A 15,789-nucleotide genomic window follows, 5' to 3' on the forward strand; every position below is an offset into this window, starting at 1 on the left:
ACCTTAAAACTCGTTCTAAAAGAGCGCTCAGTGAAATTTTAAGATATATATTTTATTGAAGTGGTTATAATGCAAGGGTTGTAAGAAATTGAGACTATCAATTGAAAATAAGAATGCAAAAACCCAGATGATTTTAATATTTTTGTCGAACTATACAGGGATTTTTACTTTGCATGAATTAGATTTACAGAGCACCTTTTCATATTTCCACAACGTCAGGTGACGTTAATCAACTGGAAGGCAAACCTGTCACTCGTTTCCAAATTAAACACCTTTCAGTTCCACACGCTTTAATGTCTTTTAACCCATCTTTAAATGTATCTTCAGACCAAAATTTATCAAGTTTTTGTATAATGTCTTTTGTGGCATATCGTAGATCATGTAGGTCCAATAATCTTTTTCCACACAGTTTCGACTTTAGATTAGGAAATTAAGCGATACCAACAGATGCAAGATCTGGGATGTATGAGAGGGAGTTGACTCGTCCTCAAAAATAAAATATCATTTCATCTTTATACCTCTGATGTTATTCATAAAACATTGTCCTATAGACACACATGGGCCATCTCAAGTCTCCGTCGGAGATTTTCCTGCTTGTACACAACATTTTATGACGGTCCAGTGCTTCAAGATGTACAATGACGTTAACGTTTTGACTCAGTTTTCAAGCGTTGGTTGTCCTTATTCGGCAATAACACAGTCAGAATATTTTCAATTTAATTGAAACTTTCACTAAATGACGTTAATATGTTAATGTCATGTCGTATAAAATATTGTGCAAATTTATGTGCTTAAACTGTACAATTACTTAATAAGGAAAACTGCATACAAAATACAAAGTAATATAAAAAACCTGACATGCTCCGTAAAGCATATTTATACTACTATATTAAAATAATAGACTTGAATTTTGGGGTTTTAATACCGAGAAATCGGAAGAGTACTGTCTTTTGATTTATATATTTTAAACATCATTGGTACTTGAAGATTACCAATTTGTTTTTATTTTTTCTCAATCAAGCTTCGCTAATTAATAATCAACGAAAATTCCTTTTAAAAATCTGGAAATCATCTGGATTTTTTGGATTTTACAATCCTGCACATGCGCATTTAAGTCACGCTAAATCACAGGAGGCTCCTTAGTTTTTGTTTCCACAATATCACATTTACATGGATAAAACTCAGAAACGATATTACAAATAAATGTAAATTTTCATTGAAAAGTTGTCATATATTCTGTTCATCAAAGGAAATACGGGAGATAAACTTAATTCAGTGCATTTAATATTTAAAATCCCGAGAGTTTTGCATGTCATGGTGTGTAAATTTGAAGCGAGTTAAGGGTTAAAAACCTTCATGAAAAGGTGTTGAATTCTTCATTTATATGAATTAAAATTCTAAATGAAAAATATTCACAGCCTCAAAATGGTTTTTTTTAATGAATAATTTAACTGTTATTTTCAATGCAGCTTCATCAATTTTCTCCAAAATCGTTTCGAAGCAATTCTGAAATTGTTTGCTACATTACGGGTATATGGGAGGCATTTTAACTGTGGGGATGGCCTGTCCCGAGACAAAGTTAGATTATTCTAACTAAGCAGAGTGTAGTGAAATTAGTAGCATTATTGTAGGCTTAAAGCTTGGTTATGTAAATGTCAACAATACAGTGTGTTGATGTACCTATTTCGTAAATGTCTGATATCATTTGCAATGTCAACCCGTGCACGCAAGGGTCGAGGTCTTGTCTTATCATAATAATTAAGCAGTATATTTAAAAAAATCCAAATCGTTACATACTTACTAGTAAATACGTCAAGTTTAAATGCATAAATATTAACATTTTTTTAAAAATACTTTTTAATGGTTAGGTTTACCTTAAAAAATTGTTTGTTTGAAAGTGCTGCCTTGGGGGTTTCAGACCAAGAGAGGAGGAAGGAGGGGGGGGGGGGAATTTTGCTTCATTTAATATTGAAAAAAAAAATCTCAGTAAATAGAAGAAATGTTTATTTTTTATTTATTTTATCAAACCCATGTTTTGACAAACAAACTAGCATGGAAACATTGTAATTAGGGGTTTCAAGGGACCAGGTATCCTAACTATTTTGAAAAGCAATATGGAATAATAAATGCTTAGAATGTTGATCTAGTCAGTATTCAACCATCGAAATTTATTCATATGGCCCCAATAAGGAGATAAGGGGTTAGCCCCTAAAAACGGTCTTTACCAAATAACTCAAGAATGGTAACAAATTTTTAAATGTTTGTTGAACAAAAATATGTTTAATATCAAAAGACCTTTCATTTAATATCAAGAAAAAGGGGCTGGTCCCTCAAATTAGGGACCAAAAGGGCTCTAAAGGATTTATTCCATAGAACTTTACTGAGAAACATTTTTAATATGTTTAAGAAACAAAAATGTTCATCTTACAATTATAAAGCTATACATTATAAAACTTTTATCATGCGTTAGGTAATTGGGGCTTTTAAGGGGCCAGAGGTCCAAATCCTCAATCAATTATATCTCAAAAAGGACAAATATTTTGAAAAGCAATATGGAATAATAAATGCATAGAATGATGCTTTAGTCAATATTCAGCCGTCGAAATTTTGTCATTTGGCCCCAATAAGGAGATAAGGTGTCAGCCCCTAAAACGGTCTTTACAAAATAGCTCAAGAACGGTAACAAAAAGACCTCTCTTTTGATATCAAGACAATTTAGGGGCCATAAAGGCTCTGAAGTCCTTCTTTTATAGCACTTTACTGAAAAATATTTTGATATATATTTAGGAAGCAAAAATATTCACCTCACATTTATTTAACAGTAAATTATAATTAGTTTATCATGCGTTCCGTAATTAGGGGTTTCAAGGGGCCAGAAGTCCAAATAATTTTTAACATATATCAAACAGAACAAAGAACAAGTATTTTAAAAAGCATTATTTTTAAAATCAATATAGAACAAAAAATACTGAGAATGTTGTTCCTATTAAAAATTTTGTTATGTTGCCCCGATAAGGAGATAAGGGTTAAATATCAAAGTCAAGGTCATATTACCTTCAATAATCGCACGGAAGACATCCACGTTGATCCTCGTTGGTCGCAACGAGATCGTGTCTAGTGTTTTTTTTTTTTTTTAAATTTCTTACAAGTTTTGTGCACGCGATTTCTCAGAAATAGCTCGACTGATTTTCATGAAGCTTAAAGCTCAAGTGAGCTATTCTGATCACTTTTTGTCTGTCGTCCGTCTGTCTGTAAACTTTTCACATTTTCAAGAACTTCTGAAGAACCACTAGGCCAATCTCAACCAAACTTGGCACAAAGCATCCTTAGCCTAAGGGGATTCAAAGTTAATAAAATTAAGGACCACGCCGTGTTTGCAAAGGGAGATAATTAGGAATTTTAGAAAATTTTCGAGAAATTTTCAAATATCTTCTTCTCACAAACCATAAGACCAGGAAAGCTGAAACTTGTGTGGAAGCATCCTCAGGTAGTGTAGATTCAGAATTGTGAAAATCATGTTCCCCAGGGGTAGGATGGGCCACAATGGGGGGGGGGGGTTCGAAGTTTTACAAAGGAATATATAGAGTAAATCTTTAAAAAATCTTCTTCTTAGAAACTAATCAGCCAGGAAGCTGCAACTTGTGTGGAAGCATCCTCAGGTAGTGTAGATTCAAAGTTGTGAAAATCATGATCCCCAGGTTAAGGGAGGGACCACAATAGGTGGTCAAAGATTAACATATGAATATATAGAGTAAATCTTCAAAAATATTCTTCTCAGAAACTAATCAGCCAGGAAAGCTGAAACTTGTGTGGAAGAATCCTCATGTAGTGTAGATTCAAAGTTGTGAAAATCATGACCTCCGGGTGTAGGGAGGAGCCACAATGGGGAGGGGGGGGGGGGGGGAGGTCGAAGTTTTACATAGGAATATGTAGAGTAAATCTTCAAAAATATTCTTCTCAGAAATTAATCAGCCAGGAAAGCTGAAACTTGTGTGGAATCATCCTCAGGTAGTGTAGATTCAATGTCGTGAAAATGATGACACTCCCGGGAGTAGGGTGGGGCCACAATGGATTGGGGGGGGGGGGGTTCAAAGTTTTACAGTTTTAATATGTAGATTAAATCTTTAAAAATCTTCTCTCAGAAACTAATCAGCCAGATGATTCTTTATGATTGTTCAGACTTTGGCCCCAGGACAATTCTTCGGCCTCACAAGAAGGTTCAGAGTTTGATGTAGGTTTATATCCCATGTATAAACAATTGTTCAGGATCTTTCTGAGAATTGCAATACTCAACATGTGATATGACTATAAAATCATCCTGTTAGAAAAAGGACTAATGATTATAAACATAAGAATATCCAGGGGCAAAAATGGATTTTATTTATACAGGATCTACATGTATTATTGTACATTGTCCAGATAGTTTGTATTATGACTCTATTAAGCTGATTTTATCATACCTATATTTAGGGTCCTGCAAGGATTTGCGGGTGCCCTATAGTAATCACTCTGTCCATCCGTGTGTCTGTCTGTCACTCTTCCGTCTACAAATTTTCTGGGTTTTTTTTCTAATTACTTTTTTATGGTTGCCCAATCAAGTTCATATTTGGTATGGTAGTTCAGTAGGCAGAAATACATATTTTGATGCTAAGTTTGGTTCTGTGTGTCTTCTGGTTTGGAGCTGGGGTGGTGGGGTAGATTCCCTAACTATGCATAAGAATGAATGGGCAAAGAGAGATAACTGCTGAGAATGTTACCATTGTATACTAGGAAGGCTGTGCAATATTTGTCCTTTGGGATTAATTAACCTTCCACAGGAAGAAAATCCTAAGCTTTATCTTTATCTGTCACATTGAGATTAATTATTGCACTGCTTGTGTCTGCAAATGAACTTTGTTTTGAAGTTAAGGTCAATTTTGAATGATGTGTAGTATTGTGTACATTCTTTGAAATATGGATTTAAAATATAATATTCATACTTTATTTTGGTTAAAATACCGTACACAATGATTTAAGATAATTTTATAGAATTCTAAAATCAAGATATATATTAAGATATCCTTTTTCACTATTTTATTTTATTTTTTCCTGCCCTTACGCTGTTAACTTTAACAGGTAATCACTATTTTATTTTATTTTTTCCTGCCCTTACGCTGTTAATTTTAACAGGTAATCAGATAATAACCCAATTCTGTCATTTCTGGAAAAAAAAATCTTATTGTAAATTTAGAAAAAAAGGATGAGAGAGCAGATCAATTAATCCCCTGGGATAAATTATCTTGCCTGCTGCAGACAATTTAGAGGCTTATCTCTGTCATATGAAGATTAATGAACACCTTTGTCTGCAACTGATGTTTGTTTTGGAGTTGAGGTCAACCCTGGGTGATACAATGTATTTGCATTCACTGAAGGCTTGCATTTTATAAAACACCTGTTTCAATCTTTTTTAAATACACATTTAATTTAGTTTTTTTTATAAGACATGAGGTTATCCCTGTTTTATGCAGATACAAGGTTACTATTTAGAGTTTTTGGACATTCAGGAACTATCTTGAAATTTTAAAAATACAGTTGTTGCTTATAATTTTCATAATTTTTTTTTTAATATAATCAAATTGATTGTGGTGTATAAAACATGGGATAAATAAAATCTCAAATGATTTGTAGTATAATATGATTTTTATCCAACTTGTGTGTTTTATCCCCTCACTAAGGCTCAAGAAAAAAACCACTTTAATTGTTGGATGAAAATCATATCCAACTACAAATCATGAGATCCTATATACTGTATTGCAGGTCTATAAATCTTATGCCGGGCATTTTTTTTTCATCATTGTTAATATAAAGAAGATAGAATTCAAAGTTTTTTTCACTTCTCTATATAAATTGTCATTACGGGGCCCTTCCTGACTGGTCAGTTTTCTATTTCCTCAGGTGAGCGATGTGGCCCATGGGCCTCTTGTTTTAGAAATTGACGTTTTAGGGATTTTTAGAGGGTTGCTTGTCCCTCTACGTTCTCCTAAACTATAAAAGATATTAAGTTCAAACTTTTAGAGATAGTACACAAAAGATTGTAGATTTGTAATTCTATTTTCATTTTGATCTGGCTTGAAAAAAAAAATCTGAAAAAATTCAGTCCGAATTTCCTCTGTTTTGCTCCATTTTTATTTGTGCCATATTCCTTAAAATAGTGAAAATATCAATTGTTATGTCAATAATTCATTTTGTTAATACTTTTTGTGTTAAGAACAAATTTTACTGATGACATGAGAGTATTTTTTTAACAATGCGAATTTAAGAACTCAAACCTGGAGTAAACAACTTCCTTAAAGTTAATTTTAAAGAGACATCAAAGTTAATTTTTCCTATCTTAGTTATTTACCTTTTTAGACACAGTTAAATTAAAGAAAATACTGAATTACTGCAAAAATAAGCTTGCAGGTTTTATCTTATCAAAGGTCAAAAATCGATTTTTCTCTAGGTAATGATTAACAATCGACATTTTTGGAATAAAATTTTAACTATTATTAAAGGTGAAAAGCCTCTAATTGTTTCATGAACAATTTTTGTTTTCATTTATGTTTTCTTTTATTAAGATTAATAAACAAATTATAAACATTATTATTAAAATTTATGTGTCCGCCATACCTGGTGCAGTATGGAGTTAAGATAATGTTTTACGTATTTATATTCAAGGATGAATTCATCAGTTATGTTGACAAAATTATCAAAGAAATAAGCAGTTCCAATTATGCAGACATACAAAAGGTGAGTCAAGACAGCGATAAAAGAATATGAATAAAATTTTGAATTAATTTATTTTTTATTTAAGCGAAATTTTAAATCAAACACTTTGATACTGCGCTAAAATTATTTTCAAGGGTATGATACCTGTACAAAAGTGCAATGATGATGAGAGGAAGTACACATTAAACAGAAAACCACCACCACGTGTTAATAGCCCAAAGCAAAAAACGGGTCATTCTCAAGACATTCCTGTTTGTGTATTGTTGAATGGAAATCTAAATGTACTTTGGTGTAATCCCCATTTTACGTCACTGTTGGAGCTAAATGACAAAATCAAAACGGATTTGGGAATACCAACAAGGCTACAGTTGTTATTGTACAATGGAAAAGTGTTGACTCCAAAATGTCTGATAAGTTTTAAGCCGTATGAAAACATTCATTTACTCATCAAAGGAAAAGGTGGAATGCAGAGCTCCAACAAAGGTAAAGAAGATAAGCGAAAAAGATGGCGACAAGGCACATTTGTTTACTCAAAAAAACAATTTTAAAAAAGATTAATTTTCATTTAAATCTATTCTTAATGATAAAACCCAATTTTGAACAAGAACAATTGCTCACTATGGTCAGTAACAATAATTTAACAAAAAAAGAAGAAAGAAAAACATAACTCTTAACGATTATGTTGTATCAAACCTGCAATCTGAAAAAAAGCCTTTTCTCTATGGTAATCAACGGACTGGTACTTTAACCATTGAACCATTTCAGTAACATCAAAGAACGTTAATTAAATGCTGTACTTTTGCCACGAGTTTATTGACTTTCCATAATTCCTTCAAACGTTCAATTTATGGTATAGAAAATGATATTTCGAATGTATAGTGGGTCATCACATCAAGATTTTGTTAAATGAATATTATTACACATATACCAATTAAAATCAATATATTCCAATTATTGAACCTGTTTAAGGGTTAAAAATCAATGTTATGTTAAATGTTCATCGTTTTAAACGATGTTTTGAAAGAATTATTAGATTTTTTGATATTTTAATCCCCCCAACCCAAATCTTCACAGTTAAACTATTTCACTGAAACGTTACAGTGGATATTTTGTCAATATTTATCGATATGTTATCTTTGAACTCGTAGGCATATCAAAAGACAGTTCAGAAAAAGATATTGAGGAGTGGTTAAAGACAGAGGTTGGTTTGAAAGATGATCTTTTTACGGACTATCCTATTCTGACTGATTTGAATGGCACACTATTATTTCATTATGCTGAAAATGGCGCTAACACCTTTTCGTCAGACGCCAATATCCCAAAAGGCATTGCAAGAAAAATTTTGGCTTTTAGAGATGAAAGATTTGATGGAATAGATAATGATCTATTAAAAAAAACACCGGAAGAAACAGCGAACTTTGTTCGAACAGCTCTTGGAACCAACAATAAAAGAATTGAAAGACTTTGTGAGGTTATCGTTGAAAGGCATATAGACGGCTTTGTGTTTTACAGTTACATGGATGAGGAACAATTTAAAAGTGACTTTGTTGATTTAGATATCCCACTGCTCTATTTCAAAAAAGTTATTTTAAAGCGCAACATGGATTTTAAAATTGAATCTCAAATTACTTCATCTATTACTGAAGAAATGCAAACAACTGCACATCATATATCTTCCAAAACTAATAAGGAAGACAATGCTATATTAGAAAGTACGCCTAATTCAATACAACATGCAATTCAACCATCACATAGTATTCAGTCGAAAGGAGATCACTACCAAGAATTTTTTTGTTCTTTACTGTTGCTGTACGACAAAGAAGAAGGCATTTGTGAGCCATGTCAGTTCAAAATTCTGTACGGGGCATGGACACATGTGAATGAATTGGAAAAAAAGTTCGTTTTTTTCCTTGTATGCCGAGAAGATGAATATACAGAGAGCAAACTACTAACTAGTCTTTGGAAGCTAATTATAAAAAAAACGCAACAATGGCTTGATCTCCTTCAGGAGGAAAAGAGAAAATTGTTCACTAAAAGTAAACAATGCGGTATTTATACCTTCAATGGTAAAACAATACATATGTCCCAGCAATGTAAATTGGCATTTGTTATGGAAAAAAAATGTGAGGATATGAAAAAATTTGATGTTCCTATTATCCTTATTAGCAAAAACATTTTTCGAAATCGGAGACGTTGCTTCGTTGCGAGACTATCAAGAAACTGTGAAGCTCCAGAACGGTTTTATTTTTCTTTTAAACCATCGGAAACATGTTTTGTTTTTGACCCGGATGATTATTCAAAGGGATTTAAGCTATATGAAGATCTTTCTCAAGAAGTATTATATACACGGACTAATGCTTTGGATGTTACCGAAAACAACAATGTTCAGGAAAATAATACCGATAAAAAAGTTCCAGACATAGGAACTAATGAATCTAGAGACAACTGTCCTTTCGATGCTCAGAAGAAAACAGAATATGTCGATGCCGAAGAGATAAATGAGAACAAATATCATATACAAATTCCAAGAGATTTTGAACAAAACTCTGATTATGTGATATATCACTTGGGCACAATTTTCTCTCAACCAGAAAATGACGGTTCACTTTCCTTAAGATGTTTCGAGTTCAAATTTTTTATCAATTGTGTTAATAAAGCAAAGGAGACCAGATTTGCTAAATTTCAAAAGGAAACTTTAAAATTTGCTTGTGGATGTCTCAATGCAAGGAAAAATGGAACCATATATTTTGGTGTAGCAGACTCCAAAGAACCAGTAGACGGTGAAACATATAAACACGGAGAAATTGTCGGATTTGAAATAAGTGAGAATTATTTAAGTAGCCGCTGCATGTATACTGATGCACTCAAACAAGGAATTTCAAATTGTTTTGACAATAATACAAAACATATTGCACTCAAATGCATTTCCGATCCGAGATTTGTTCGAGTGTTTATACCAGGAGAAAAGTTTTTTCGCTTTGTGATGGAAGTGGATATAAAACCTTCTTTATCACTTTGCAAAGGACGTCATTTTGAGGTGAATCTAAGCAAAATTGAAAATCTTAAAGACAGATCTGTGAAATCAAAATTTGTGATCTATGTACGTAAAGGCTCCTCAACAATTTCTCTTGCAAACGACATTGATAAAAAGCTATTCATCAATGTAGATTTACCAGACATTGACATCGAGAGAGAAACATTTGAGGAACATTTAAGAAGGTCTAGATGTGATAATGTGAGGGAAAATTTAGCTACCAAACTAAAACGTCTCCTTACAAAAGGGAGCTTTAGATTTGATGATGGATTCTGGCCAATACTTCTTTTAGGGAAACCTAACGACGACCAAAAAATTAAGGAAAAATTGGGAGAAAGCTTGTCTTTCATCAAGCGAATGAAGTTTACTGCTGTATTTGATTTTGATGATTATTCTGATGAAAATGGTTTTTGTTCGTTACAGAGAAACCCCGAGCGCACTACTATATGTACAGGAGAATTGTTTCGGGTCAACGCTGGAAATATGCTAGAACTAGCAAATGAATTGGGTCTTCGCCAACAATATAAAACAGTATGGATTTTTGCAAACGGAAAACATGACCCTGATAAAACTAAACCGCATTTGAATCGAGTTGATTGGCATAGTTGTTATTCAGCCGGAGTCGGTGATGCTGTTTCTTTTTTCAGCCAAAATTTTGCGATTCCCAAAAAAAGAGAAGTTATTTTAGTTTTACTGTTTTCTAATGATTTTTATGGAATTATTGATACATTCAACGAATTCACGAGGAATTTTGGATGGGACTCACTTGTTATCATTGCTGAAGAACATCGACTATTTCGTGATTTTGTAGACACCATAGAAAGAGAAGGAAAAGGTAGCAAAGAAAACCTAGAAAAAGTATCAGTCATAGGAATGCCTTGGAATCATGTAAGTAGTACTGTGACTTCCTTACTGGGATACGATGAAAAGACTGGCTGCGTTTTACCGTGTTCGTCTGGGGTACTTATGAATGTGGAAGAGAAATTCATCAATACTTTAACAGATTTGAAGATCCTAAGTGCTACGCAATGCGAAAATAAAGAATTCTTGAATAGTGATATCCGAAAACAATTTTCCGATGATCAGGAAAAGGCGTTTTATCAAGGTCAACGCGTTAGTTGGTGGAACTTTTTTTTTAAAAGTCATGTCTGCTCAAGAGAAATATACGATGAAATACAAAAAAAAGCTTCTGGATATCTAAATTACGCTAAAGAAGAAACTCGTAAAGTGGTTACACTAAGTATTGCACATGAACCAGGAGCAGGCGCCACGACTGTTGGTCATCAACTTTTATGGGACTTTAGAAAAGATTACAGGTGTTGTGTAATTGTAAAACTTTCGAAGGAGACAGTGTCGCAAATAATATCACTTTTTAAATATAATGAAGATAATTCGTCTGTATTACGACCAAATCCTCTTGTTCTCTTCTTAGATGACATTTCGCAAACTGAACTGTCAGTATCGGAATTCACTAGAGAACTGAATATTGAATTTAGAAAAGAAAATTTAAATTATGTTGACGGTATGACTTGTCTACTTATAATTTGTCAAAGAGAAGAAAATCTCAGTCGCGAACAATTTGGATCAGAAAATATATTTTATCTTAAACAAGAACTTAAAAAAGACGAGAATGCCTGGTTTACTGACAAATCTAATGAGTTGGACAAAAAAGGAGAGGACATAGAGGATTATAAGCCCAAACATTTGATATCATTCATGATATTGCGATCAGGTTTTAACATGGACTCTATGAAAAGCACTATTAAGATTTTAATTTCGAATATTGAAAAAAATCCCGATGAGTACAAGCTACTTACGTATGTTTCGTTTCTCGCTACTTACACGCCATGTCAAACGAGAGGAATGAAGGTTTTTGTTCCCCTTGAATGTTGTGATAACCTAATGGAAGTGTCTCCTCCCTGGGAAAATCGTTTGTCCAACGAAATGAAAATATTGCTGATTATCGAAAAAAGCGATTTGAATGGTGGTCCAAAAGTTAGAATAGCTCATCCTCTTCTTGGAGAAAAAATTTTGTACGAAATCATGAGTAAGGAAAACGTTGAATTGTTTGACATTGCTAAAGAATACCTAAGTTGTTCATTATTAGACCGTTCCTCGCTAGGATATAAACGTCTTAAAGAATGTACGACAAATATGTTAATACAGCGAAAAAAAAATGAATACAGTGTTCTCAAATTAGGAATGTTTAGTCCGCTAATTGAGGAAATTATAGGAGATTTAAATTTGTATGGAAGGGCTGCTGAAATACTGAAACTTGGATTTGAGAAATTTCAAGATCCATTAATAGCACAAGCTCTAGCTCGTCTTTATTCAGATTGTCAGAATTACGCAGAAGCTATCAAATGGGCCAAAGATGCAGTGGATCTTTCATTTCAGCAGCAGTCGGCACCATATACACTTCATACATATGGCGTTGTCTTACGCGACAACTTTAAACATTTAACAAAAAAAAGGACTTTTTGCCCCCAAAATATACATGGATATTTAGATTTGATTTTTAAGTCCTTAGAAGCTTTTTTTGAAGCCAAGAATAAACAAGACGATATAACAGACACACAGAAATTGCTCAGTTTAATGGAAATAATTGTTAATATCAATCATATTACATTATTTTTGCGAGATAATGTCACTTACAATACTGACAAAGAAGATATTATTCGATACCTTAAAGACCCTCACTTTATTCCCGAGGAGATATGTGAAATATGGAGCAGATTTCACGAAAAATTAAAAAGATTGGGAAAAGAAGCTAAAGATGCATTTAAAATCTTGGAGAATAATGTTTGTTTTTATTCAATTTTTTCGGACGAGGTTCTACAAAGTTCCTCCCAGCCAAAGGGAGATGAAATATTTTACCGACGATTTCCTAATCGATATAAATATATTCATGAAAATTTTTCCGGAATATATGGCGAAAGTAGTTTAACAGTGAATGGCGGAGATCAAGAAGAACAGGATTCATTTCATAGAGGAAGGTTATGGACTTTGAAAGGGAATTCCTACATGAATATTTTTAATCACATTAAAAACACTAAAGGTAGAGCGACAATCGATGTACTGTGTGAAATAAAACTCCATCTTGATCAGATAAAGTCAAAAAATTCGAATGATTTAGCAAATGAAATCTGTGTGAACGTTGCGCTTGGTATTGTAGGATATTCAAAACGAGATTCCGAGAGCAATATGTTAAGAACATGTCAACGAATAATCGATTTACGTGATGAAAATGATGATTTAGCACACTTTTTTAAGAGCATGTTATTATGGACAGATAACACTATGTCACCACAAAGAAGGCATTCAAGTTTAGAGATATCTTTTTCTCATTTGAAACAAAAATTTAAAAAGAGAAAATACAAAAAAAATGTGCAAAAAAACGAGAGTAAATTTTCTCAACCTAGAACGCAGTTTTTTCTCGGAAAGGGTCGGGGCATACCTTCTCTCTGCCATACTTATCAGATACCAATGTTTGGTAAAAAAGGCGCTAACTCTCAGTTTGATAATTCTCTATGGGAAGAAGACACGACAAAAGATAGATTAAGACGTCTATATGGAACCATAGAAATTAGCGAAGATGGCAAAAGAACAATTGTTTATTGCATATGGGACAACAAAGACAGTGACTGCATAAAAATTAGTAATATCAGAGGGTTAACTTCTCGGTTTTTGTCAAAAGAAAGAGTATCATTTTATTTGGGATTTAGCATTGCAGGCCCAATTGCATACAATACCAAGTCAGCACAAGATGAAAGTGTACACCAAGGAATGTGCAGTCACCATGGATTAACCTCCAAAGTAGAACTCTATTTAAAAGAAACTGAAGAAGAACTCGAACATCATCTCAAGATCATTAAAAAATTAGAAACAAAAAGCCCACACCTTCTCAAGGAAAGAGAGGTAAAATCCTTTAAACGAATAAAAAAAATATTAGACATAGAAGGAACCACTTTAGTTGTATTTGGCGGTTATTCGTGTTAAAAAATCCAGACATGTGAATCTGAATATACAATTGTGTTCGTTTGTGAGTTTAAGTACTAAGTACGAATGCTATCTTTTTTACATTAAATTTTTTTCTCCGGAGGTTCTTTCTTTAGATGCACAACAACAGCTAAAAAATGTTGTTTTAATTAACGCGTAACTTGTCATTTTAATACGTGTTCCCATCTGTAATCACTGCAATTGTATCTTTGTTTTCTGAAAAAGTATCTGACATTTATGAAATTGACAAATATAAAATATAAAAGTTTAAGGATACGAATATTGACATGACCATATATGGGAACGGTGATGTCACTGATAAAAAGGCAGGAAGAAATATGCAGAAATGGTAGGAATGGAAAATGAAAGTATAAAATATTTCCCCTTAATATCTTGATCATCTTCATATATTCACTGGATATCAACCTTTTTTCGGAAGTAAGTTTCTTGAAAAAAAATTATGAGCTCGGGGTGCATGTATCAAAAGTGTTTAGAAAATTGAAGTTGAGTGAAAAATTCGATCACCGTCAGGTACATGTGTAATCTTTAATGTTGAAAATATTACAAATGAGGGTAAATCAAATGTTACGAAGACAGTGTGGCTGTCACATATTTTGAAGTAAAGTAATAACAGATTATTTTATGCAAAAATACTTATTTTATTGAAAACCAAGTTTCATTCCATTTGATGAATTTTAATGAGTTTTAAAATCAACACGTTTTGTCACCACGGCTCACGGTAACGTTGAAAACATAACGTAAAGATGATGCACGCACATTAAATAAAAATATCAAAGCTTTATATCACCCTGAGTCTTTTGTGCTGTTCACCATATAATTTAAACGGCAATATTTCAATTGACATATACTTTGTTCACATTTGTTCGAAAATCATAGGTAAGTTCCTCGAAGTTTTCTTATTTTTCCGCATGTCTCTTATTTTCAGAAAGGAAATCCCTGATGTCAGATGACGTTATGTATTTTTTCTATCAAATATTTACAGATATTCTATCCTCTTTCGTAATGTTTGATGTTCAAAATACATTTACCACTGATATTTTCCACTATTGAGTATTTTTTAGTTTAAATCGGCTTTTCCCGAGTTAGATCCATACTGTTTATACTTTTCGTTGCGCCGTGACGTCAGGCTGACGTAAATGTTTTAAGTCAATTTTAAAGAGAACTGTGTGTCTTAGTTACTGACATCTGTTTAACAAGTCTATATATCCCGTCATTATTTGGTACATAGAATATCATGACAAATTTTGATTTCCGATTTCAATACTAGTTGTTTTAAGCCTATTTTATGGAATCATTACTTTCAAAATAATATGATCAATTGTTGACACAATACAAAGTTTGACCGTGCGCCGTTGCCTCATTTTTGCAAGATAAGATTCTGAATAATACCTAGAAATAAACGAATAATGAACCTTTTTGATTTCAAATTGTTTCAAACAATTGCTAAATGATATAAACTGAATTATGTAATAGCATGACGTTAAATAACATAGCTATGGCAAAAATCTTCGTTGTTTATTGACCCTCGTATTCTGACTCTTTTAAAATATATTTACCAATACATACGTTCTAATTTTGCAGGACGTCTAACAATTGTTAAGTAAAAAGAGTTCGGAGCTCGGTTGAATTAAAATGACTTAAATCATTCTTTTCGTTTCAACAATGGAAGGAGTATTCACTCTTCTTCCCAACAAAAATATACAACGCTGGTTGATTATTTATCCGAGTTAGTAATCTATTTTTTATCTAGCTGAAACATAAGATATGGTATTCTTAACAAAATTTAAAAAAATCCAAAGATAACCTCAGCTGTCGCGATATCAAAACGTGTATAAAAATCTTTTTGTCGGTAATAAATAGAAATATGTGCAAGTTGGCGAATTGTTTTGAATTCAAGCAATAATTATGGGATATGGTTTTGTTGTGCTGACTGTCAAATTAACACTGACTCGCCCAGTAAAACGTATATCTTCATTTGGTGAATCAAA

At 32.7% G+C, this 15,789-nt stretch overlaps 1 protein-coding gene across 2 annotated transcripts in view; it reads left to right on the forward strand.

The window, feature by feature from the left end:
• LOC128182836 (sterile alpha motif domain-containing protein 9-like) overlaps positions 1-15,789 on the forward strand; it is a 30,437-nt gene that overhangs the window by 11,914 nt on the left and 2,734 nt on the right. The window contains exons 5-7 of one of the 2 annotated variants that reach the window (XM_052851591.1): positions 6,697-6,768; positions 6,882-7,230; positions 7,896-13,699. In XM_052851591.1, the coding sequence (XP_052707551.1) occupies positions 6,697-6,768; positions 6,882-7,230; positions 7,896-13,699 (6,225 nt within the window). Of the gene's footprint in view, positions 1-6,696; positions 6,769-6,881; positions 7,477-7,895; positions 13,700-15,789 lie in introns of those variants that run through there. The other variant, XM_052851592.1, reaches the window with a different exon arrangement.

Source organism: Crassostrea angulata, chromosome 5 (assembly GCF_025612915.1).
Source record: "Crassostrea angulata isolate pt1a10 chromosome 5, ASM2561291v2, whole genome shotgun sequence".
NCBI lineage: Eukaryota > Metazoa > Mollusca > Bivalvia > Ostreida > Ostreidae > Magallana > Magallana angulata.